The 25,653-nt window shown below is 40.0% G+C and overlaps 2 protein-coding genes and 1 non-coding gene across 4 annotated transcripts in view; 2 read left to right on the forward strand and 1 right to left on the reverse strand.

The window, feature by feature from the left end:
* GMPS (guanine monophosphate synthase) overlaps window positions 1–25,653 on the forward strand; it is a 71,729-nt gene that overhangs the window by 30,541 nt on the left and 15,535 nt on the right. For both annotated transcript variants that reach the window (XM_075546955.1, XM_075546954.1), the window contains exons 3-9: window positions 909–1,023; window positions 11,517–11,614; window positions 14,006–14,109; window positions 18,920–19,113; window positions 19,321–19,486; window positions 20,569–20,720; window positions 22,035–22,208. In XM_075546955.1, the coding sequence (XP_075403070.1) occupies window positions 909–1,023; window positions 11,517–11,614; window positions 14,006–14,109; window positions 18,920–19,113; window positions 19,321–19,486; window positions 20,569–20,720; window positions 22,035–22,208 (1,003 nt within the window). The remainder of the gene's footprint in view (window positions 1–908; window positions 1,024–11,516; window positions 11,615–14,005; window positions 14,110–18,919; window positions 19,114–19,320; window positions 19,487–20,568; window positions 20,721–22,034; window positions 22,209–25,653) is intronic.
* LOC142447691 (small nucleolar RNA SNORA9) lies at window positions 17,335–17,469 on the forward strand. The gene has a single exon (XR_012784352.1). It is a non-coding gene; the product is annotated as a small nucleolar RNA SNORA9 (small nucleolar RNA).
* On the reverse strand, window positions 21,124–21,900 carry LOC142445278 (peptidyl-prolyl cis-trans isomerase A). Its single transcript, XM_075546956.1, has one exon. It carries the CDS (start codon window positions 21,845–21,847, stop codon window positions 21,353–21,355), a length of 495 nt encoding a protein of 164 aa, XP_075403071.1. The 5' UTR covers window positions 21,848–21,900; the 3' UTR covers window positions 21,124–21,352.

The raw sequence follows: 25,653 nt of genomic DNA on the forward strand, positions 1-25,653 counted from the left end.
CTTCCGATAGCCCATCTGCTGAGTTTGATTATATGTTGCACTGGCCACAGACAGTTTGATTCAAAGGGTTTATTAGTGAAGTTAACAAGTTACCCCAAGGCATGATCAAAAAGTATTAAGGCCTACAGTCTTTGGTCCCCAGCAGTCTGTCTTCTCAGCCAGTGACATATCTCTCTGATCCTCAGCCTTTTAGCCACACGATCCTTCTTGACCTGTGCTTCGATGAATTAGGAAGCCCTCCTGCCACTCTACCTCAGAGTTTCATGGCCTCTGGTCTCAGCACTGCACAGCATCTGAAGGAAGTTACAGAAAAATGGCCAGACAAGCCATCAATAGTTTCATTGTACAGCAGCTACCTGTCCTGGATGTCGGGGAAAACTTGCAAGTGTTAAACAGATTCAAATAGGGCAAAAGTGGATAATCTGTAGTTCACATTCTGCCATTCTTTGTGGTAACAGTGTTTTGCTTTGAGCCATCTGGGCCTTGAACTCTTACCTTATGTGTGATCCTTCTGTGATCTGCTTTACATAACAAAGTGTCCTAGGCTCCTAAAAGACCTAGTTTTCTTTACCTCCCTTCAGTACTTCAGGTTTTTCACTGATGAGGGAAAGAATTGCATGCTCACCTTCACAGATCTTAGCATTAGTGTTTTATGTATTTGGAAGTTTGTGTTAAGTGAATGTTGAATTGATAGATTTTTTTCAAATATTGTAATAAAGTTGAGTAAAATTAAGCTGTGTAGGAAGATATTAATTTAGCAATCATAGAGCCTGGATCAGCTCCCATGTACTGAAATATCAAAATCACGGGATTGGTGTTTATATGCTTCCTCGGTGGTACTGAGGACAGGAAGCTTTGTAAAAATTAAGCTGTTGATTCTTCACTGACCCTCTTTCTGAAATCCACAGTGCTATTATCATCTCTGGAGGACCTAATTCCGTGTATGCAGAAGATGCACCCTGGTTTGACCCAGCAATATTCACTATCGGCAAACCTGTCCTTGGAATTTGCTATGGCATGCAGGTAATTCTGAGAATTTGCCTGAGGGTTGGCTTAATTTCACTGTGACTCATTGTACTGGTAATTTATGACTTTAGCATATTTAAGGGATTTAAGTGATAAGATCTTGGCATCCTGGTGGCACAGTGAGTTACACACAGTTGGAGGAGAACTGCAAGGTCCACATCAAAACCACCAGCTACTTGCCTGGAGGAAGATGAGGCTTTCTGCAGTATCAGAAACCTGCAGGAGGAGTTGATTCTGTTCTATCCTAAAGTTTGCTGTGAGCCAATCAACTTGATGGCTGTGAATGTTTTTGGTTGGAATTGATCTAGCATAATGTAGTGTATTAGTATAAAGGAGCCCTGGTGGCCAGTGGTTAAAGAGCATGCTGCTAACCCAAAGGCTGGTGGTTTGAACTCACCGTCTGTACCGCAGGAGAAAGCTGTAGCAGTCTGCTTCTGGAAAGAAGCAGGGCTCCTTAAGTCTGTGACACTGCCCTATAAAACTACAATACCGAAATCAAACCCATCGCCATGAGCCAATTCCAATTCCTAATGACTATATAGGACAGAGTAGAACTGCTCCACAGGCTTTCTAAAACTGTAAATCTTTGTGGAAGCAGATTGCCACATCCTTATCCCAAGGAGTGCCTGGTGGGTTCTAACTGCTGACCTTTAGTTAGCAGGGAGACACTTGAACAACACTGCGCCACCAGGGCTCCTTGAGCATCTCTTCCACAGACTGTTCGTTTTTAGTGGAGTGAAGGTCCACAAGCGAATCCAGGGTCCTAGGTTGCTTTTAGTTGTCAATGTTTTTTAGACTCCTTTATATTTTTTATACCTTCACAGCTCTTAGAAACATACTGGCCAGTTAAGTGGAGACTGCCCCTGGAATTTCTTTTGTCTGGTGATTCCTCACTGTTAGCTTTAGAGCGTGTAGTTTTGGCAGGAGCACTACAGAAATGATGCTGTGTTCTTAGAGCATCTCACCAGGAGGCACAGGATGTTGATTTGTGCCTTTCCCTCTGATCATTTGGCTAAGGTAGTGTCTGCCAGGTGTTTCCACTGTGGTCTTAATTGATGGTGTGTGTTCTGTGTAGTTGTATCCAAAAACAAGCATAAATAAGGACTACTTAGAGAGCCCATACTGGGTTGGTGAAGAAGATACTCTCCTATGACTTAAATTTTTAGAAATCTACTCTGCTTCCATATCATTTTTAAATAGTATAAATTTATAAGATAAATAGAATTTAAAAAATAGAATGTCTTGAGTATGAAGATAGGAAGGTAAATACCAACCAGTTGCGTTCTGGAGTCTCACCAAAGAATGATATTATTAATATTTACTAAGGAATATACACATGGTAAAACTTAAAAATAAAAGTATTAAGATTTGTTACCATTAATTTCCAGTTAAGAACTTTATTTTAAATAATGTAGTTTTAAATGATATATTTAACAAGGGCACTTGAAAATTGAGTAGCTGGGAAAGTATCCCTGAAGTATGATTAAATGAAATGGATAGTCAATTATCCATTAAAAAGTCTAAAATTTTGTGAGTCAGCAATGAGTCGATGGCAACAAGAATTTTTCTTTCTTTCTTTCTTTTTTTAAAGAAATTTTCTTTAAAATTTCATTGGGGGCTCATATAACTCTTATCACAATCCATACATACATCAATTGTGTCAAGCACATTTGTACATTCGTTGCCCTCATCATTCTCAAAACATTTGCTCTCCACTTAATGTGGTATGAGCTGGGGGGTTGCCAGCCCCCCACCACTAATCTCAGGTTCAGTAAGCACAATTGTACGGTTGATAGATAGATATATATTATATTAAAGTCATGCATGAGAGATAAAACATATTGCAATAATGGAGTCAGACACATTTCATGGTAGCATGCTCACCTCAGCCAAGCTTGATGGTCCACATGGAGAGAGGGGGAAGGGAAGGAGGGCAAGACCTATATACCTTTGGGGGCGTGCAAGCCCACTAATTACAGGTGTAAAGACATACATCACAGGGAGGGATTGCACCATTGGTTATACAGCAATGAGGGGGACAGTCTAGGGACATACCTGCAATAGGAAGAGGAGGGAATGGGGATATACATGTGACAGGATGTGTGAAAAGATCTGAGGATCCTAGAGTCAGGATGGCAGTTGGATCTCCATAGGAACCATTATCAGTAGGGTGTGAACCCCACCTACAGGAACCAAATCAATGACTGCAGGCCTGTCCTTAGTCCTTAAGAGCAGGGAGCAGGACCCCTGCAGTCTGGCAACTAATCACCCTCTGAGAGGATGAATGTAAGCATCTGACCTCCCCCAACAACTTAAGCCCCTGGTATTAGCTCCTCATTTCCCCCTCCTTCCCTGCTGCTCCCCCCTCCCTTATGAACCTTTGATAATTGATAAATTATTATTTTGTCATATTATACACTGTCCAACATCTCCCTTCACCCACTTTTTTGTTGTCTGTCCCCAATGGAGGAGGTTATATGTAGATCCTTATAATCGGTTCCCCCCTTTCACCCCACCCTCCCAGTATCACCACTCACCACTGGTTCTAAAGGGATTATCCGTCCTAGATTCCCTGTGTTTCCAGTTCCATTTTGTACCACTGTACATGCTCTGGTCTAGCCAGATTTGTAAGGTAGAATTGGGATCATGATAGTGTGGGTGGGTGGGTTGGTCGGGGGTAGTAGGTAGGATTGGGATCATGATCGTGTGAGTGGGGGAGGAGGAGCAGGAAGCATTTAGGAACTAGAGGAAAGTTGTATTTCATCTTTGCTATACTGCACCCTGACTGGCTTGTCTCTTCCCCATGAACCTTTTGTAAGTGATATCCAGTTGCCTACAGATGGGCTTTGGATCCCACTCCACACTCCCTCTTACTCACAGTGATAAGATTTTTTGTTCTTTGATGCCTGATAACTGATCGCTTCGGCACCTGGTGATCACACAGACTGGTGTGCTTCCATGTGGGCTTTGTTACTTCTGAGCTCGATGGCTGCTTGTTTACCTTCAAGCATTTAAGACCCCCAGAAGCTCTTTTTAAAAATTTTTAAATCATTTTATTAGGGGCTCTTACCACTCTTACAACAATCCATACATACATCAGTTGTGTAAAGCACATTTGTACATTCATTGCCCTCATCATTCTCAAAATATTTACTCTCCACTTGGTATCAGGTCCTCATTTTTTCACCTCCCTCCCTCCTTCCCTTCTTCCCTCCCTCATGAAATCTTGATAATTTATAATTTTGTCATATCTTGCCCTGTCTGATCACCCACGTTTCTGTTGTCCATCCCTCAGGGAGGAGGTCACATGTAGATCCTTGTAATCGGTTTGGTTCCCCCTTTCCAACCCATCCTCCCTCTACCCTCCCAGTATGGCCACTCACACCACCGGTTCTGAAAGGATCATCTGCCCTGGATTCCCTGTGTTTCCAGTTCCTATCTATACCAGTGTACATCCTCAGGTCTAGCCAGACTTGCAAGGTAGAATTTGGATCATGATAGTGGGGTGGGGGTGGGGGAAGAAGCATTTAGGAACTAGAGAAAAGTTGTATTTTTTGTCGTTGCTACATTTCACCCCGACTGGCTCGATTCCTCCCTGAGACCCTTCTGTAAGGGGATATCCAGTGGCCTACAAATGGGCTTTGGGTCTCCACTCCGCAACCCCCCCCCCCCCCCCACCATTCACTATGATAAGGTTTTTTGTTCTGATGATGCCTGTTAACTGATCCCTTTGACACCTCGTGATCACACAGGCTGGAGTGCTTCTTCCATGTGGGCTTTGTTGCTTCTGAGCTAGGTGGCTCCTTGTTACCTTCAAGCCTTTAAGACCCCAGAAGCTATATCTTTCGATAGCCAGGCACCATCAGCTTTCTTTACCACATTAGCTTATTCACCCGCTTAGTCTTCAGCGGTTTTGTCGGGAAGGTGGGCATCATAGAATGCCAGTTTAATAGACCAAAGTGTTCTTACATTGATGGATTACTTGAGTGGAAGCACATTGTCCTTCTGGTACCTTAATACTAAACCTATAGATATATGCACATAGATCTATTTCTCCCTCCTCATATATAAATATATTTACATATGTGCATGCCTTTATGTAGACCTCTATAAATGCCCTTTGCCTCCTAGCTCTTTCCTCTTGTCACTATAATGCTCAGCCTTCATTTGGGTTTCAGTAGTTCCTCTTGGTTACATTAACCTTGATCACGCCCTACCAGGCCTCCTATACCCTTCCTCATCACTGATTTGGGCCACTTGTTGTTCCCTTGTCCCTGAGTTTGTTAACACCACTACCTTTCCCACCATCTCCCCCTCTCCCCTTTCTCCCCGGAATTGTTGGTCCCGTTGTTTACTCCGCCAGATTGTTCATCCAGCCTATCGTATTTAGACAGACCTGCGGAGATAATAACATGCACAAAAACAAGACAGCAAAACCAAGCAACAGTATACAACAAAACAACAAACCAATGACACCAAACAAAACACGATAAGAAAGAAAATTTGTAGTTAGTTCAAGGATCATTTGTTGGCTTTTAGGAGTGTTTTCCAGTCCAGTCTGTTGGGGCACCAAGCCCTGGCCCCAAAGTTCCACCTTCAGCATTCCCTGGGGACCTTGCCGCTCCATTCCCTTGCTGTTCTGTTGCACACCCTTAGTGTTTTGCCTTGGTTGGCAGCATCATATCGAACACAGTTCCCACACTGTGTCTCTGGTGTTGTTCCCTGTAGGGCTTTGGGTCAGTGAGGGATGTTGTGTTTCATAGTGGGGTTGGTCATGTGGTCCTCTCTGTGGACTGGCTGCTCTAATTGGGAACATCATCCTCAAGGCCTGGTGGGCCACGATGTGCTCCACTCTCTACTTCTCCGCCTTCATCTGCTCCCATGTGCTCTGATCAGATATGTCCCTCTCCTGGAGCTGCATATTCAGTGCGCTGTCCTTTGAAATAAATTATTCTTGGGGGTCCAGAAACTCTTTTTTTTGGGTAGCTGGGCACCATCATCTTTCTTTACCACTTTTGCTTGTGCGCACACCTTTTCTTCAGTAATTGTGTCGGGAAGGTGAGCATCATGGAATGCCTGTTTTTTAGAACCAAGTATCCTTGCATTGAGGGAGTACTTGAGTGGAGTCCCAATGTCCATAAGCTACTTTAATACAAAACCTGTAAATATATGCACTTAGATCTATTTCCCCATCCTCATATATAAATATATTTACATATGTACATGCCTTTATGTAGACCTCTATAAATGCCCTTTGCCTCCTACCTCTTACTTTTATTTCCGTTTCCTTTACTCTTGTCCCATTATCATGCTCAGCCTTCATTTGGGTTTCAGTAATTCCTCTTGGTTACCCTTGATCACATACACCCTACTAGGTCTCCTACACCCTCCTCACCACCAATTTGGATCACATGTGGCAACAAGCATTTTATAATAGTTTCCTTCCTCTTTAATATTTTATACAGGAGCCCTGGTGGCACAGTGGTTATATGTCAGGTTCCTGATTGCAAGGTCAGCAATTTCAAACCAGCAGCCTCTCTCAGAACGAAAGACCGGACTTCTTACTCCCCTAAAAAGTTAGTCTCAGAAACTTACAGGGGCACTGTGAGTCTGTTCAATAGCAGTGATTAAAAAAAAAGAAAGAAAAGCCTAAATAAAAATCCTCAATGCTATCGAGTTGATGCTGACTCATAGCGACTCTGTAGGACAGGGTAGAACTGCCCCTGTGAGTTCCTTAGACAACAACTCTAACAGAAAACCCTGTCTTTCTCCTGTGGCTGGTCTCTTCAAACTCCTGATCTCTTGCTTGGCAGTCCATTGCATACCTACTTTACCGGAGCTCCTAAAGCCTAAGTAGTGATTATGAATTAAACTTTGACATTAACTTCATGTGACAACTCATTTTTAGATTTTTTTTAACTTAGTATTCTAATGTATAGTTTTAGAAAGGGGCTGTCTCTGTCTCCTAATTGAGTTGAATGTTGGAAGCTGGCTAACCCTATTAAGTTACATTTGCTCTGGGATGGAATGTATTTCCATAATTTACTAATTTCCATTGCCAATTATTTATATTAAAGATGCCCTGTAGATTGTCTCTTTCCTCTCTATGAGCTCAGTTGGCTTCTTTATATACCCACCATGTTTTGTCAGATTGTATTAGCAGAATTAGCAGTTTTCTCCCCTTTCTTATTTCTCATTTTAAGTCTTATTGTAAAAGGTTGGCATATGAGACAAATAAGCGGTGATTTGATTGAGGTTATAGACCTAGAGTACTATCTGGGTGTCTTTGAGCCACTTTAGATTATCAAGAATTCATCCGAAAACTGCTTTCTTAAGTCAAATTAAAATATTGAATGAAAAATTTAATGTGTATTTTTTAAGTATATAGCAGGAGCCCTGGTAGTGTTTTGGTTCCCTGTTGGGATGCAATCCTTGTCATCGGCAGTTAGAAACCACCAGCAGCAGCTCTAAGGGAGAAAGATTGGGCTTTCTATTCCTGTAAACACTTTTGTAGTCTTAGAAACTCCAGGAGGTTGCATTGAGTCAGCATTGACCAATGGCAGTGAGTTTATCTTTTTAAATAAATAAAATTAGCCTCTCTTAAACTGTGAGACTGGTCCCAATCCGGGCTATGTGAACCCCTCCCTAGAAGAATGTACTACATAGGGCAGGCAGCACGGAAGATACAGGCTGGGGAGAGTGGTTCGTCTGCCCGGTCAACAGGGATCAAACTAAGAAGGTGGGAGTAAAGGAGGGAGATAACACTAGAAACAGAGTTGTAAGTGTGTCTGTTCTGACACCGACACCACCAGCACCACCCCAAAGGTGTGTGCACGCGCATGCGCGTGTGAGCACACACACAGCTGGGTGAATCACAGAGCACAATAGCGCAGCAAGGGGACCAAAGTCATGACATCCCTGAGGAACCCCAAAAATAGACTTCAGTACTGGCTCCCCGAAAGACCTGGTTGGGGAACATTCATAAAAGTTAACACACAGGCCTGGAACTATTTATAGGCTCCCTTTAAAAGGAAATGCCTTATCTATATATGACAGGATAAACAATCCTGAGGAGACACTAGGGGGACTAATGGTTAGGGGTTGGAGGGGGTGTGTGGAGGAGGTGGAGAGGGAGCGGGAAGCCAGTAAACTCAGGCACGGGGGATTCTTCCCTCAACACAAGAACATTTTGTTCTAATAACATGATTGCTGAAGACAAAAATGGCTGTATAAGCAAACATGCTGAAGAAAGCTGATGGTAACTGGCTATCAAAAGATACAGTGTCTGGGGTCTTAAAGGTTTGAAGATAAATAAGCAGCCATCTAGCTGAGAAGCAACAAAGCCCACATGGAAGAAGCACACCAGCCTGTGTGATCATGAGGTGTCATGGGATCAGGTATCAGAAGATCCAAAACAATTCTATCAAAGTGAAGGTAAGGCGTCAGTGGAAACCCAGAGCCCATTTGCAGAGAATTGTACACTCTCTCTCAGAAGGGTCATATGGGAAGAACAATTTAAGACGCAGTATGACAAGGACGAAGCACACATCACTCTAGTTCTTTAATGCTTCCCCCACCCCTTTCCCCCACTACCATGGCCCCTGTTCTAACTCACAAATCCTGTTAGACTGGAATATGTACATTGGTACAGATAAGTGCTTTTGACACATGGATTCCAGAACAGATTAACCCCTCAAAAATAGTAACAGCAATAATGGTACTGTGAGGGTACAGGGGTGGGGTGGGGGTGAAAACAGGGGGCTCTGGTAGCAATGATGGATGTATAAGTCCCTCTCTCCAAGGGGGGTACGAATAACAGAAATGTGAGTGAAGGGATACAGCAGACAGTGTAAGAAATGAAAAATAATAATATATAATAAGGGTTCATGAAGGCAGGAGGGGAAGGTGTGGGAGAGGGGAAAAACTCGTATTAGAGGGCTAAAATAGAAAGATATTGTTTTGAAAATGATGATGGCAACATATGTACAAATTCACTTGATATAATTGATTTATGGATTGTTAAAAATATCTGTAAGAGCCCCCAGTAAAATTTTAAAAAATCAGCCTCTTCTCAAGCATGCTCTTAAATGATTGCTTAACTCTGCACCTTCAACCTAGAGTAATAGAAAAACCAAAACTTTACTTTTCCAATAATCTGATGAAGTGAATAACTTAAAATTTTATTGCAAGTCCCTTCGATTTGTGAATATCTTCATGTTAGATGTTTTTTATTCTTTATTTTATACAGTATCAATGACCAGGACTTTGAACCTGTTCCTTGTTGAGCTGCTAAGAATTTCCCTTTCCATTCCAGATATACTGAATCATCTCCATTTAAACAAGATCTCCAGGCATATCAATACATAAATATAAACTTGAGGATATTGTTAAACTGTAGGTGCAATACAGCTAAGTGGAAATTCAGTATATCTAGGATAGAAATGCAAATTCTCAGCTGGGGAACAAAACTGGATTTAAAACCCTGCTATAATAATAACTGGTTATGCTAATCCTTCATCTGTCTTCTAATTAAGAGCTACACGTTATGGGAGGTAGAGGTATATAAGGTTTATTGAAGTCATAGAAGTCTTTAATTTTTATTCAACAAGTGGTCTAGTTTTATTCAACAATATGGTCTGGTTTGGTAGTCACACTAGTTTGGAATTGCTGGAGGGGGCAGGAATGTGATCTGTGGAACCAAAATTAGAAAACCAGGGAGTGAACAGTATTGTGTTTGAGATGAAGGACTTGGACTTGATCCTATATAGACTAGGGATCAACGAAGTCCAGCCTGTTGGTTGTATTTGCATGGCCTACAAAGTGAGACTGGCTTTTTATATTTATAAGTGGTTGGAAAAGAATTAGAAAGAATGACAAGTCACTTGGAAATGAAATTCACTTTCCAGTGTCCATAAATAAAGATTTATTGGAGCAGAACCCAGATTTAAAAGGAGTGTCTGGTCATATTTATGCTACATGGCAGAGTTGAATAGTTGATTCAGAGACAGACCTGCCAAGGTAAAAATACTTACTCTCTCTTGCTTGTTAAAACTGTTGCCAGCATCTGGTGTAGACACTAGAAACTAGCCATTAAAGAATTTAATCGTGGATGAACACAACCATATTTGCATTTGAGTACCTTACATTGGTAAATCTGTAGAATACTGACTGGAAGATGAACAAGACGAGACAAAGGGACTGGGAAGAGTACAGCAGGGTTTCCTCAGATGTATGTCAACACTGGAAATGTTTCATGTCGCAATTTTAGTTTGGGAAGTACATTTTAAGGGCCTGTACACCCTCAATAAAATGATTTAAAAGAAAAAAAATCACAATGTTGTTGTTTTTTACTACTGAACTTACCTAAATATTTATTTTTTTCGGTCCCGCCCCAACTCCCTAAATATTTATTTTGAAGATGTTTATTGTGAATATATGAGAGGAGAGACTATATGTATATGTTGTTGGTTTCAAAAAGTAAACCCAAAGCAACACAAACTCTGCCATTGAGTCGATTTCCATTTCACTGCTCCTCTGTAGTGCAGAGTGCAGAGTAGAACTCCTGCTCCTTTGTGTTAGCAAGGCTGGAAATTGTTGTGGGAGTAGAAACACCTCATCTTCGGAGGAGTGCTTGATTTCAAATTGCTGAGCTTGTTATTACTGCTGGGTTAGTAACACCACCAGTGTTCTTTGGTTTTTAAGCATATGCTTCTGTTAATTTTAATTTTAAAAACATGTATCTAGCCCTGTTTTGTGGGTGCTGGGTCAGCCTGTATTACACATTTATGATAGCAGACACTTCATGACGTGTTGTGGAGTAGATGGGAGTTTATCACGATGGATTTAAGTTTCTTTAGTTTTGGAGTTTTAGGGCATAAGTAAATGAATGATGAATTAAAAAAAAAGAAAGCTGATTGACACAGAGGGGCATTGGGAAGAGATCATTCAAAGTAGAAAAGCCTATAGAAGTCTGGGATTTGAATAAATGAATTTAATTGAAAATCAAGATTTCCTTCGTTATCCTGTTTGTACTGCACAGCCTCCTTCAGGCTTTCAGACAGTTCCCTTGTAGCCTAAGATTAGGCAGCCGGGAGTAATTTATACCTGTCTAGTTCTGGTACCATAGCTCTTTTGGTTGTATACTCACTCCAGCCTTTCCTAAGGGTTTAATATCTGTAAGTATTGTTTAAAATGATTTTAAACACAGATAAAAGCATTAAAGAAATTTCTTATTAATGGGAGTTAATTAAAGTATACTCAATGGAAAAATCTATCCATGATTTACAGAAATTAATTTCAGATCAGACCTCTCAACCAGTTTTCATATTAATGCCAGTTTATTTATGTTTATCAAGCTATTTTTGATTTGGGGCCACAAAAAATGGATACCCCGGAAACCAGAGTATAAACTGTTTAGTTAGCCTAACAAAATGACTGGATGTGTTTTTAGGATATGTTCTGTCAACGTTAACTTATTTTCATTTGAACAGATGATGAATAAAGTGTTTGGAGGAACGGTGCATAAAAAAAGTGTTAGAGAAGATGGAGTCTTCAACATCAGTGTGGATAACACATGTTCACTATTCAGGTACTACAGACTTTGAAAATTAAATATCAATGCTACTGTATTGACTAAAAGTTGGTGCTGTTAGTCTTTAAAATTGGGGATTTTGTAATTTTGAGACAAAGTTGTGGCCACAGTAGTGACCACAAGTGTAATGATCATGCTTGTCTGCAGTTGATGTCAATCCTTCTGAGGATGAGTGATGCTCGTTAGGACTACAGGAAGCATTAGGAAGTAACTCAAAGGCACCTGTGCAGTCTTAGAATCCTATTTGAGATTGCAAAATCTATGCCTGCGTTTGTAGAAACTCTTTGGTGGAGTGTGATTTTATACATTTGTATAACAGCTAGGCCAACTGGGCTCTGTTTTAAACTGTCCTGTGTCTGTTCTGTGCATGTGCTTGCCTCTTCCTCTCTACCAGGTGTTTTGCAGAGTGCTAGAAAGCCAGTCTTTTGCTGGACCACGTGTTGTGTTCTCTGTGCCTCGGTTTCTCTAGTGAGGCAGACTGTTCTTCAGTGTGCATTCTTTTGAATACAGTGAAAGTGTTTTAATGCTAGGTGTTAAGGTGCTGTAGCTCTTGTCTCCTTAAAAATCGAAGAAGTGATTCCCTGGCTTTTCTATAGTCATTCGTTTTCCTGGCTGCAAAATAACAAAGCCTTTCAGAAAGACCAGAAAACTCATGTTTAGTTGCTTGAGTTCTCCTTTTAGGGTGGATTACTAGAGAGAGACTCATTTTCTTTCTTTTAAAACCATCTTTTTCACTCTCCATTAAGTCTGTGAAAATGTAAGCTCTTGACAATTAGTGAGCAAACGTAGTGACTGAGTCCTATTAGTTATTTTAACTGAGTTAATTACTCAGAATTGCAGGCTCTTGTGTATACGGACATATTCTTAAAGTAAAGGCATACTTGAGTTGCACCCAAATAAATTTTCATGAATTTTTCTACTGTGAATCTGGCAGATCAGAATTTTAACACCCAAGGCTTGAATTTTATCTGAGTTGGAGATATAATTCCAGTTTTACATGTAGCTTGTTGAGGCTTCCACTTCCTTTAATAAAGAAGGGAAAATGAGTACAAGATCTGTTTTAAAAACCCTCATGTTCCAAAAGGCGTATCATCATCATCCTGAGTTTCTTGAAATAATTTCCCCAATTAAGCTCTTCATTACCTAACTACATTTGAAATCCAATGTCTGTTCTACTTCACGACAAGGGATGCTACTTACCTGACATGCTTAGAGCTGTATTAATTCCAGCACTCGTCATCAGGAATCTGGCGGATGGTTAAGGAAGGCGTATGACTCTTGATTTCGAATCTCCTTAAACTCTCTTTAAACAGTATGCAGCTTTACATAAAAATCTGGTTAAAATTGAAATTTTGTTCGGTTTTTCTAGTGCGCAAATTCTGGTACTCAGTATATACAGTAATTGCTAAACAGCAATGGTGACAACAAGAAAAATTTAAATATGATTTTATATCTGGGCCTCATTCAGATTTCCCCATCATGTAAAAAATACTTAGAGTTGTTGTGTTTGACACACAGTCTGGCAATAAAGCACATTGCATTTGTTTAATATTACATCTCTTTAAAATTTATAATAGCGTCCCCTAAGCTCTTTCTTAATGCCATTATTTGTGAGGCACTAAGAGCTTTGTCCTTTTCTAAGTTGTCATTACTAGTAGATCTTTTCAGTGGGATAGAAAGTACATAGGAAGAGAAAACAAAATCATAAGACTTTCCTATTTCAAAGTAAAATGAAATATTATTAGTATTTATACTGGAACTCTTGATTTTGAATGTCCTTAAACTCTTGATTGGTTGCTATCTGTTTTAGCCAGTCGTATACAAAATTACAACCTAGGGAACTATGTGGCAGCTCTACAGGGTTGAGATGAGTTGAAATCAACTTGGCACACAAAACAGTAAAATACCTATAACTGTACATATTAAAGCTCCCAAATAATTGTGAGTTTTCCTGCTATCATGATACCGTGACTACTGAATACAGTGTAAGATCTTTGAAATTCTTTCTGTTCTTAAATTATAGTAGAGACATGGGAGGGGGGTTCAAAATGTATGTAGAAAAATTCCATTATCTTTTTATTTGTGTTTTTCCTGCATTTTTGGAAGCAATTATTTCTTATTGAAATTACTGTTTTAAAGGTTTTTTTTGCTACTTTTCTTTTTTTGTGCGTGATTATATGAACTTTATAATTATTTCAGTTTCTTTTTTTGCAGGTTGTGTCTTGAGATTTAATATTTTTGTAACAAGAATGGATTTAAATTTTAACAACTGTATTGTTTATAATTTTTCCTATTTTTCTGATGTAGACATTTCTAAAGCAGAAGAAATTGATAATAATGGCTTTTATTAAGCTATTTGTGTGTTGCCTTGTAATTGTATGTGTTCAGGGGCCTTCAGAAGGAAGAAATTGTTTTACTTACACACGGAGACAGTGTGGACAAAGTAGCTGATGGATTCAAGGTGGTGGCACGTTCTGGGAACATTGTAGCAGGTGAGAAGTCTTTTGGATTTCTTTCTTTAATGAAAAGTTTTAAGTACATACAGTGAAACCTTGCTTGTCCAAAGGCTCCATGCTTGAACTCTCCACTGCTTGAACAGCAGAGTTCAAAAACAGTCTTCTCGCTAACAGTCTTCTCGGGGTTCATAACTTTGCTCCATAGTTGATGAAAACTCCGACCTGACAGCGGAGGATGAATTGGGAGTTGCGTCTTGCCTCCGACACGAAGGGGTGCCTCATGCTTAAGTCTAAACACTACCCTTGCTCTGGCAACCTAGAGCGCTTGGAAACAAACTAAACATTTGTGAAAACATTCGTCCGTGTTGTTTTATTACTTATGCTTTATTTGCATAAAATATTGTAACCATGACTCCAAAGAAAGTTTGTGATACCAAGCAGTAAAGCTAAGAGAACAGCTGAAAACCATGGTAGAGTTAATGAACGAAATCCTTGCAAAATTTGAATCCAGTCAATGCTTGTCTGATTCGGCAGCTGAATCCAACATGGCTAAGTCGACATTATCAACATTTTTTTTGGAGGGGGATGTAATTAAACAGCTAATATAGTGAAAGGTGTGAAATATTAACCAAGAAACAAAGAACTTAGACTTGAAGAGGTTGAAAAGTTAGGGTTAATTTGATAAGTCAGAAACAGCTCACTGGCTAAAGTGTATCCAACACAGTGCTATGCCAGAAGGCTAAAAGCCTTCATAGGGATTTGATGAAAATGTTGCAGAAGTGAGTGCTGAGCAGCCGGAGGTGTTCAACTAGTTCAAAGTCGTCATGGCTTGTGTGAAAATGTTAAAAAGAGAACAGGTTTCCGCAGTGTAGTGAGACAAGGAGAAGGATGGGATGCAGACAGAGACAAAGCTAATAAATGCGCAGCTGGAGTGGAGGCTGAAGGCTTTGTTCTCTAGCAGGTGCTCAGCTCTGACAAAATGGGGCCTTTGGGAGAAAAATGCCTAATGAGACCTTTATTACTAATGAGGACAAGGCACTGCCAGGCCACAGGCCTATGGAAGATAGGTTCACTCTGCTGTGTGGGAATTTTTTTTTAAATCGTTTTATTAGGGGCTCATACAACTCTTATCACAATCCACACATACATCATTTGTGTAAAGCACATTTGTACATTCATTGCCCTCATCATTCTCAAAACATTTGTTCTCCACCTAAGCCCCTGGCATCAACTCCTCATTTTTCCCCTCCCTCCCCGCTCCCCTCTCCCTCATGAACCCTCGATAATTTGTAAATTATTATTTTGTCATATCTTGCCCTGCCCGACGTCTCCCTTCACCCACTTTTCTGTTGTCCGTCCCCCAGGGAGGAAGTCACATGTAGATCCTTGTAATCAGTTCCCCCTTTGGTGGTGGCAATTTTTAAGTGAAGCCCATGTTGGTGTATCATTGTGAAAACCCACAGATTTTTAAACTACAAAACACATTGTAAAAATTAATTTATTGTGTTGTGCTTTGAAGCGTAATGTACTGTATTTATTGTGCTTCAAGTTTTAAGGGATATTTCCACAACCTAGAGCTGTTAACCTTATGTTAAAGTCCTGGAAAAATGAATTTATAAGTGTAATTTTGGGGCCTCCCAACCATTTATTTTGGTTTTCTATTATTTCTAATGGAAAAAGTACATTCTGTTCTCTTAACTTTACGGTGTTGGAACACGGATTTGGAATGGAATTTGACAGCCAAGGTATCACAGTTTTTCAGTGTGTGTGTGTGTGTGTGTGTGTGTATGTAAAGATAATCTAAATATGGGTAATTTAATGTGGAAGGATTATCCAGAAGATACGATTTGGCTTTGAAATCCTTTTTTTGGGACACATTCATCCTAATACAAGTTTTTAAAGCATTAAACTATTTTTATAACTCAGAAAAAGTTTGAGCATCTTCCTACCATGGTGTATTAATGGTGGCTTGCGATTTCTACCTTTCTCAGGTATCTGCACTATTGTGCCTGTAGACCAGGCACTCAGCACAGTTCTCTGAACCTGGCGTTGGCAAACTCCTGCTGTGGATCAGGATCAGATCCTGCCTATATCTTGTATCTTTATGCCCCCAGTTGTTTTTGCATTTACTAAAAGATTATTTTAATTTTAAAAACTTCAGAGATGGAATGTGGCCCACAAAGCCTAAAACAATTTACCTACCACCTTACTGTCTACAAAAGTTATCCAACCCCTAGTCTAAACTGGGGAGCGGGGAATGCTAGCCCCCCAACACTAATCTCAGGTTCAATAGGTGCAATTGTTAGGTTGAGATATATAAATATTATATTAAAGTCATAAAGAGGATGAGAGATAAAAAGATTGAAATAATGGATTCAGATACGTTTCATGGTTGCATGCTCCTCAGCCCTACATGATGGTCCACATGGAGAGAGGGGGAGGGGAAGGAGGAGAAGGGAAAGGGGAACAGGAGAGCCGAGGGAGTGGCCAAGGGCTCTTTGTTGTTAACCCAGGTCTATATATCTTTGGGGGGAGTGCAAGCCCACTAATTACAGGTAAAGACAGACGTCACAGGAAGGGGTTGCACTATAGGTTATACAGCAATGAAAGGGGGACAGTCGAGGGGTATCCACGCAATAGGAAGAGGAGGGATTGGGGTATACATGTGACAAGAAGGGCGGATCATAGATTCAGGATGGCAGCCTAACTTTGGATGTCACTGAGCCCTTTGACCTGTTCCCTCAGTCACTATAGACTTATCAGTAGGGTGTAAACTCCACCTACAGGAACCAAATATATGACTGCAAGCCTTTAGGGAGAAGTAGCCCATTGTCCTTAACAGCAGGGAGCTGGATCTACCTGTGGTGGTTTGGCCACTGACTGCCTTCAAGGAGGTTGTCTCTAAGCATTTGGCCCCTCACCATATGCTAGTAAATAGCCTCTAATGTTTGACATGTCTTTGGGGGAGACAAAGCTGGGGGAAAGTCTCTATAATCCCACAGCAAACGACTTGGCTTTCTTCATTTTTGAGGAGGAAGAATCGACATACATACATACCGTATATACTCGAGTATAAACCGACCCAAATATCAGCCGAGGCTCCTAATTTTACCACAAAACCACATTAAAAATGTGCTGAAAACTTGGTTTATACATGAGTGTATACAGTATATGCAAACATTAAACTGAGAAGTCAGGAGAAGAAAGTGGGCTTCTCAGTATTTTCAGGATGCCAAACCTTAATTATTAAAAAAAGGTTTCCCGCAAGCCTCCAGCATGCCTGGGTCTAGAGTGACCCTGTGCATTCCTCCAGGCCTTGCAAGAACAGTTGTGAAACGGTTTGAGGCCTCGCTCTGTACCCTCTCTGGGGTGAGGTTATAGACATTTCAGACAAATATTATTAAAAAAAAAAGTTTCACAGAATTGAAATAATTTGCCTGTAATTACTTAACACATTAGTCTATCTACATAGGAATTCTTGATATGTTTTTCATATAAAATCCCAACAGTGGTAGATTAAGTTTTATATATATATATTCACCAAATATTTAAATACCTGCTATATGCCAAACACAGTTCTAGGTGCCATGGGTACAGTAGTAATGACCCAAAATAAGTAAAAATCCTTGCTTAACCTTCTAGTTGGGTGCTCACAGACAGAGTTTGGACAATAGGAATTGTCATGTGGTGTTTAATTGTGTTGAAAAGTAGAAGAGGTTGAGAGGCTGGTTAGGAAATGTGTTTATGAATTGAGCTGTTGTTACTATTTTATAGAAGGCATGCAGGGTGACCCTGGCCTTGAAGGAAATAAGTGACTGGTCATATTTGTTTGAAAGAAGTTTAGAGGAAATAGCAAGTCCAGATTTCCTGAGGGTGAACCCCCTATTTAGGGAAAAAGCAATGAGGCTATTGTGGTTGGAACAGGAGTGAAGAGCCCAGGGAATCTGGTAGAAAACAAGCTTCTAGAGCAGCAGTTCTCAACCTGCGGGTCACAAACCCCTTGAGGGTAGAGCAACCCTTTTCACTGGGGTCACCTAAGACCATCAGAGAACACGTAAATATTTCACAATATATAATTACAAACTGTTTTGTGATTAATCACTGTGCTATAATTATGTTTAATTTTGCTCAATTTGTAGCAATGAAAATACATCCTGCATATCAGATATTTATGTTACGATTCATAACAATAGAAAAATTAGTTAGGAAGTAGCAACAAAGATAATTTTATTGTTGGGGGTTCACCACAATGTGAGGAACTGAATTAAAGGGTCGTGGCTTTAGGAGGGTGGAGAACCACTGCTATGGAATTGGTGGGGGAGCAAAATATGTAGGGCCATTGAAGGCTATTGTAAAACTTTTGGCTTACTTGTAGTGAGGTAGGGTTTTGAAAAGAGTAGGTAGTGAGGAGGAAAGACAGCATTAAGGGCAGAAGCAAGCAGACGAGCTTGGAATCCCATGCAGTAATGAGAAGAAGCACTGTAGTGTCTTGGCCCAGGGTGGTAGAAGTAGACAGGCTGAGGAACGGTGGGGTTCTGATATATTTAGAAGGATGAGACAAAGGATTTGCAGTTGACTCGGGTAGGATGTCAAACCACGTTTTTAACTGACATTTTGGGCTAAGCAATAAAGGGTGAAGTTTCTTTTTACTTGCTGGGAAAGATACACGAGTTTGTGATTCCTTAGGAGACATTAAAATCAAGGAATAGAGGCTGTTGTGTGACTGAGTGTACTTTAGAGAGCTGGACTGGAGTTGTAAATTTTGAGTTTAATAGCATAGGGTAGAACTTAAAGAGAAGAGACTGTCACTCAAAAACACTAATTTCTCATTATTTACTCTACAAAGGTATAGCGAATGAAACTAAGAAACTATATGGCGCACAGTTCCATCCTGAAGTTGGCCTTACAGAAAATGGGAAAGTAATACTGAAGAATTTCCTCTATGACGTAGCTGGGTGCAGTGGGACCTTCACTGTGCAGAACAGAGAACTGGAATGTATTCGAGAGATCAAAGAGAAAGTAGGGACATCAAAAGTTTTGGTAAGCAATTTATCATCTCGAAGTGTGCAGATTTATGTCAACCACATTGGAACCCAGGGGTGAGTTCCTTGTTACAGCCTCGGATGTCTACAAGGCGCTTTATGAGTCGAACTGTTGCATAGTGCTTTTTCAGTTACCTGTGTACCTTTGATGCCAACACTTTCAGGAACCAGTTTAATCATTTTAATTTTCTTTTCCTATCTGTAGGTTTTACTCAGTGGTGGGGTAGACTCAACAGTTTGTACAGCTTTGTTGAATCGTGCTTTGAACCAAGATCAAGTTATTGCTGTGCACATTGATAATGGCTTTATGAGAAAGCGAGAAAGCCAGTCTGTAGAAGAAGCCCTCAAAAAGCTTGGAATTCACGTCAAAGGTATTGCTGAAACCCCCCTACACCCCCCCCCCAAAATAAGTAAAAGAATTGCCATTATCAGGACTTCTTTAGTTGAACATACTGCCTTTAGCCAATTACAGTTTTCATAGTAAGCTAAAGGCTGAAAACATTTTTTAAATTAAGAAAACAATTTTTTTTACCATGTAAATTACTGTTAGCGCTAAAGGAGTCCCAGTGTAAAGTTGGAAGATTTTGGATTCTGCAAATGTTAAACTTTGCAGTTGGTGAGTGGTGGTGTCAGTAGTTAAGGTTAGAGGTTTGAGTCAACCCAAAGATACCTTGAAAGAAAGCTTAGGTGAAATTGCTTTTGAAAAATTGGCCATTGAAAACCTCTGGATCTAACTGACAGAATGGAGGAAGCTGAAACCTTGGCATGGGGGTGGGGTGGTTCCCCCAAACAAGGTGATTTGTGCTCCAGAATTCTAGGAAAGTCCAGTAATTAGAAGCATGGGTTCCTGAGTATAAATGAGCCTAAAGTGAGATTTGTTGAAAATCTGAGACAAAAAGCAGACGATTGGAAGTACCATCTCTGGGGGGTGATTGACCAGTTTAAGAGCACATCCTATAAATTCTTTGGAGATCTTTAGTGAAATAGCCAGTGGTCTTAGCATCTTATGGTGAAACTCACCATCAAATTCTTAAGTCTTAACTACCAAATAGAGATTTGAGTCAGAGTATTTATAAAAAGACAGCCCAGGACTGCTAAGTACATGTTTATAAACAGAACCCGTCAAAGGACTTGTCCGTGTGCTGTTTTCAGGACTTTGATGCCCTCTGTTGCTTGTGGCTTTTTTATCGATCTTTTGCAGAACACTGAACAAAGGAGGAGCAGACTTACTTTGTGATATCATTGGTCATTAAATGCTATCTTTAAAAAGGATCCTCAAACAAAGTTTCACGAATATCCAAATCTGAAATCTGTTTGCTATAGTGTACTAGTAGTTCTGGAATATGTAGACAAATTTAGTGGAGATCAGAGGATTTATTTAGAGGTTTTTTCCTCTATGGCTTGACCTGTTATTTGTAATTTTTAATTCTGAAACATCTGTTTTGCTTCCTAGTGATAAATGCTGCTCATTCTTTCTACAATGGAACAACTACTCTGCCAATATCAGAGGAAGATAGAACCCCACGAAAAAGGATTAGCAAAACGTTAAATATGACTGCAAGTCCTGAAGAGAAAAGAAAAATTATTGGGGACACATTTGTTAAGGTATCTATCTTTTTAATATCTTTAAAGTACTAATATTATTTGGGAATTTGAGTATTCATTTTTCTTTGTCTTATCAAATAACCAATTTTGATTCCCCCCCCCCCTTTGGATTTTGGGTATTATGTGTTGTTGATAGTTGCCATCTAGCTAATTTTGACTCAGTGATCCTATGTGCAACAGAACAAAACATTGCCTGACCTTTTGTATGTTGTTATAATATTGAGCAGGTCAGTCCGGTTTCATTGTTCAAGAATAGATGTTTTTAATTGATTTTAGACTTTAATTCTTTGAATATTTCAGTGACTAGATTTCAAACACTTAAAGTGAATGTTTGCATACTCCTTCAATCTTGTTGAAGTACATGTTGTTAAAGGAGTTTATTTTGGGGCATCGTTTGTTACCATTTCTTTTTTTTTTTTATTGTTTATCCTTTATTTCATAATCATAAACTTAACTCTGCTTTCCAGCTGGACTCAGGGAGATTAAGGAAAGTAGGAAACTCGAAGAACTGGAGTGAGAGCACAAGATTAAACGATACTGCAAGCACATTGGGAATAGAAGGGTGATTTCCCAAGCTACACAAGGAATGGTCTGGTGCTTAAGATGAAACAGAAAATTCTGATCACATTTAATTAGAGTTGTCCACAGTCAGCAATGGTGATCTTCTTGCTGGTCTTGCCATTCTTGGAACCACAACGCTCCATGGCTTCCACAATGTTCATGCCTTCTTTCACCTTACCAAAGACCACGTGCTTGCCATCCAACCATTCAGTCTTAGCGGTGCAGATAAAAAACTGGGAACCGTTCGTATTGGGTCCAGCATTTGCCATAGACAGGATGCCAGGACCTGTGTGCTTCAGGATGAAGTTCTCATCTTCAAATTTCTCTCCATAGATGGACTTGCCACCAGTGCCATTATGGCGTGTGAAGTCACCACCCTGGCACATAAACCCTGGAATGATTCTGTGGAAGCAGGAACCTTTGTAACCAAAACCTTTCTCCCCAGTGCTCAGAGCGCGGAAGTTTTCTGCTGTCTTTGGAACTTTGTCTGCAAACAGCTCGAAAGAAACGCGGCCGAGGGGCTCGCCGTCGGCGGCTATGTCGAAAAACACAGTAGGGTTGACCATGGCTGGGCACAGCAGGACCAGACAAGACTACAGGTTCAGGCGGCGGCGTCTGCAAAGCCCGTTACCATTTCTTAGTTGGATTACAAAAAGACTCTTAGAAATTTAGTGCTAAGTATAAATTGCTTCTTTTTGTATGTCTTTTTAAGAGCAATATGTTAAAAGGCTGTTGTACTTTCTTTGGTAATAGATTGCCAATGAAGTAATTGGAGAAATGAACTTGAAGCCCGAGGAAGTTTTCCTTGCTCAAGGTACGTTACGGCCTGACCTCATTGAAAGCGCATCCCTTGTTGCAAGCGGCAAAGCTGAACTCATCAAAACCCATCACAACGACACAGAGCTCATCAGGAAGTTGAGAGAAGAGGTAAAAACTTATCAGCTTTAAAAAACTTCCTATTGTGAATTGGGTGAGACAGCACATCAGTTTTATAATGATTCACACAGTGCTTTATCTCCTTAATTGTAACCTCTTATTGTATTCACCCATCCTATATTCTCGTGTAGTTTCTTGTCTCCATTTCCCCTTCATCATCCGTCTGAACTTTTTGTCCGTACGTAAATTATCTTTGATTCCAAATGGTGTATTCTAAGGTGTGCACATATCAATAGTGCTATTGCTTCTTTTTTGTTTTTGCTTCCTTTTATAGACCTGTTTCATTTGACTAAAAATTGACTCACAGAAGTGAGTTCAGTTCTAGACCCAAGGGATGACCTAGGACCATGGGTTCCACTAGACTCTTACTTAACCAGCAGGTACACATACTCTCTCTAATGATTTTGAGTTTTGTTCCACATTTTTTTCTCTTTTAGGGCCTTTTACTGGAATCTCTTTCAGAATAGTTGGTAGTGACAGATGGGCACCATTTCTGGTCTCAGGATTATGGGGACTGATGTTTATGGTCCATTAGTCCATTAAACTGTTTCCACATATTTTTAATTTTTATCATTCTTTGGATAGGGAGAGATCAATAGTTGTATAGATGACCACTCATGGTATTTTATACTCCTCCCAGTATCCTCAAAGTAGAATATAGATTTTGTGGACTAAGTTATGCCAATTGATCTTGGTCTGACCTTTAACCCCCAGCCCTAGGGACTCTTTTTCTCCAGGTGCTTGGTTATGTCCAAGATGTTTTCATCAATTTTCCACTTGTATGCTCTCCCACATCTATGAATACAATTGCAGCAGAGGTTCCCATGCACAGATAACCTCTGTCAAAGCTATATATATTTATGTGTGTATACTCTACCTTCCATACCTGCTCACTCTGTATATCTTCCCATTCATCTATTTGTAGATTATTGTTGCAGGATTGTATGCATATTAGTGTTTACTCCTGTTGCCTTTTAATGTTTACACACCTTCCAGTACCCCCATTACACCATTTTTTACTGTCCTTTAAAAAACATATCATTCCATAGTTCAATCATATCCACCAGAATTGTACATTTGCTACCACAATCAGTTTCCAAATATTTCTTATATACATGGATTTCTTGACATCGTCTCCCTGAATCCCTTATGCTACTTATGGCATATGCTTGTGTATAAGCCAAGTTTTTTTCAGCACATTTTTAATGCAGTTTTTGTGGTAAAATTAGGTGCTGCTTCGGCTGATATTTGGGTCAGCTTATACTCCACTCGAGTATATATGGTAGTATCTATAGGTTCATCAATCCTAGGTTTCATATACTGATAAATGAAAAAACATAACATAACTTGAAGAGGGTGACTCCAGTGACCAAACTCCTTTGAGAGGCCCCCTAATGTGTACAATCACCAAACAAAACAATACAAACTAAAAACAGAAAATTTTGAAAACCAGATCAGGTCCACCAGGCATCATAGGTGGGAAACCCAACATCATGCATGTTAATTACAGGTTGCATTTTTGTCAGTATTTTCTACTGAGAAATCAGAATATAATTGTACTGGTTCTTTGTAAGTACCCCCCTCCCTCATGCTTGCTGATCTGAGAATTTTTATTTTGTCTTTTTTTATTTTCCTTTGGTTTTAGAAGGTTCGATTATAATATGTCTTGGTGATTTTCATTTGAGGTTGATCCTCTTTGGGATTTGTTCAATTTTGTTGTATGCCTGTCTTCTCATCTTTCATGATGAACAGAGATGGATTTTTTTCCTTCCACTACTTCTTGACAATTTTCTGTATAGTTTTTGCTGTCTCTTCTTGTTCTGGAATTCTGATCACACATAAATTAATTCTCTTGATTGTGTTCCACGTAATTCTTTGGCTTCCTTTGGCCCCGGCGGGGGTAAGGGTGGCAGAGGGGAATGTGGGTGTGCGTATAATATGCAAATAGAATACAGCATGACGACGTGTGATCATCTAGTAGATTAATATTGAGAGATTTACTGTTCTCCTTTCCCCTTTCAAGGTATCATCTAGTTCTGAAATCTTTAGAATTCTGTATATCAATTTGCAGCTTTTTTATGGGTTTTAATTTTTCTTTTATCTTATTGCTGCTTGTAGTATTTTCCTGAAGTCTTTTCCTTGATTTTATGTGTTACTTTCTCACAGTCCATTGAAAGCACCCAAATATCATCATTCTTTTGAATTACTTACTGGGTAGTTATAGTGCTAATCCTTTATTAGAAATGGTTGCTTGTTTGAGTCACTCTGCCTTGCTTATTTATTTTTAACTGTTTTATTGTCAATTTCAGCCAGTCATCACCACAGTCCGTTTTAGAATATTTTTATTTTTCATGGTTAAATGGCTTTTAAAATGAGTTGTGTAGTCACCATCCAATCTAGTGCTACCCACATACATTATTTGCTCCCCAATGCTGCCTCACCCTCCCCGTCTCCCACCCCCCTGCCTTGTTCTTCAAGTAAACTGATACAGTCTTTTGTTTCTGAGACTTTGTGCCAGTGTTGTTAATTGATAATTGTGTTTTTAGCCTTTTGTCACCTATTTCCTAGTGGGTGTAATAAAGAATGTGATTATGTATGTAGTTTTCTCTTTGCTGTTCATGTATCATAATTGAGGCCCCATTTGGCTCGTTTTGGCTGCTGTTGATGGTAAGATGGTATAGGAGTTGGGTAGTGGCCATTGTCCAGCAGGTGCTACTGGAAGTTCAAGTGTGGCTGGGCCATATGGACCCAGCTGTATCTCACATTGGATGGGATAAGTAGACAAACAGCACAAAAAGAAAAAAGAAGGCAAGAGTATAAGAAAGGGGGGGAAATAACCAAAACTCGGGAGGGAGGAAATGAAAAGAGAAAGTGATAAAATGTAAAAGGAAGGAAGGATAGGGAGAAAAGAAATAGAAATGGAAGAAATGAAAGGATAAAAAAACAAATGGGGGGAAATGAAAAAACAAAGGAGAAAATGGGGGTGTAATCTGTCTGGGTGAGCACTCTGCTGACCAAGGGGCTCACAGTGGGATTAGGGATTGGGAAGGGATACCTGGTCCTAGGTGCAGTTCCTGTCAGCCTATACCTGATCTGGGGCCAAGGCACCTGATTTGCAAATAACTCATGCAGGCTCTTATGGTAGATAAGAGAGGGCAGCTAGAGTCAGGTTTGGCTACAGAACAAGGTCTGCTAGTTATGGAAGGAGTTGTTGTCTGTCCACATCTGTCCAGTGACTCTTAGTGGAACAACAATTCAGTCATTGACAGTGAGTGGGTAAGTGTCCCTTGACCTGTGTACTAGAAGGTACTAAAAACCCAAAAAACCAGAGAATAGTTCCTCTGGTCAGAGCTGTCGTAGTATGCATTTTGCCCACTAGGCAAGCATCAAGCAATTCACTCTGAGTTAGTGTGCCCAGTGGCATCACCTGGGAAGT

The sequence above is a fragment of the Tenrec ecaudatus genome, chromosome 4 (assembly GCF_050624435.1).
Source record: "Tenrec ecaudatus isolate mTenEca1 chromosome 4, mTenEca1.hap1, whole genome shotgun sequence".
NCBI lineage: Eukaryota > Metazoa > Chordata > Mammalia > Afrosoricida > Tenrecidae > Tenrec > Tenrec ecaudatus.

What these genes read in the sequence shown, in the direction of transcription:
- LOC142445278 (XM_075546956.1), bottom strand. Translation starts at nt 21,847, where the DNA reads ATGGTCAACCCTACTGTGTTTTTCGACATAGCCGCCGACGGCGAGCCC.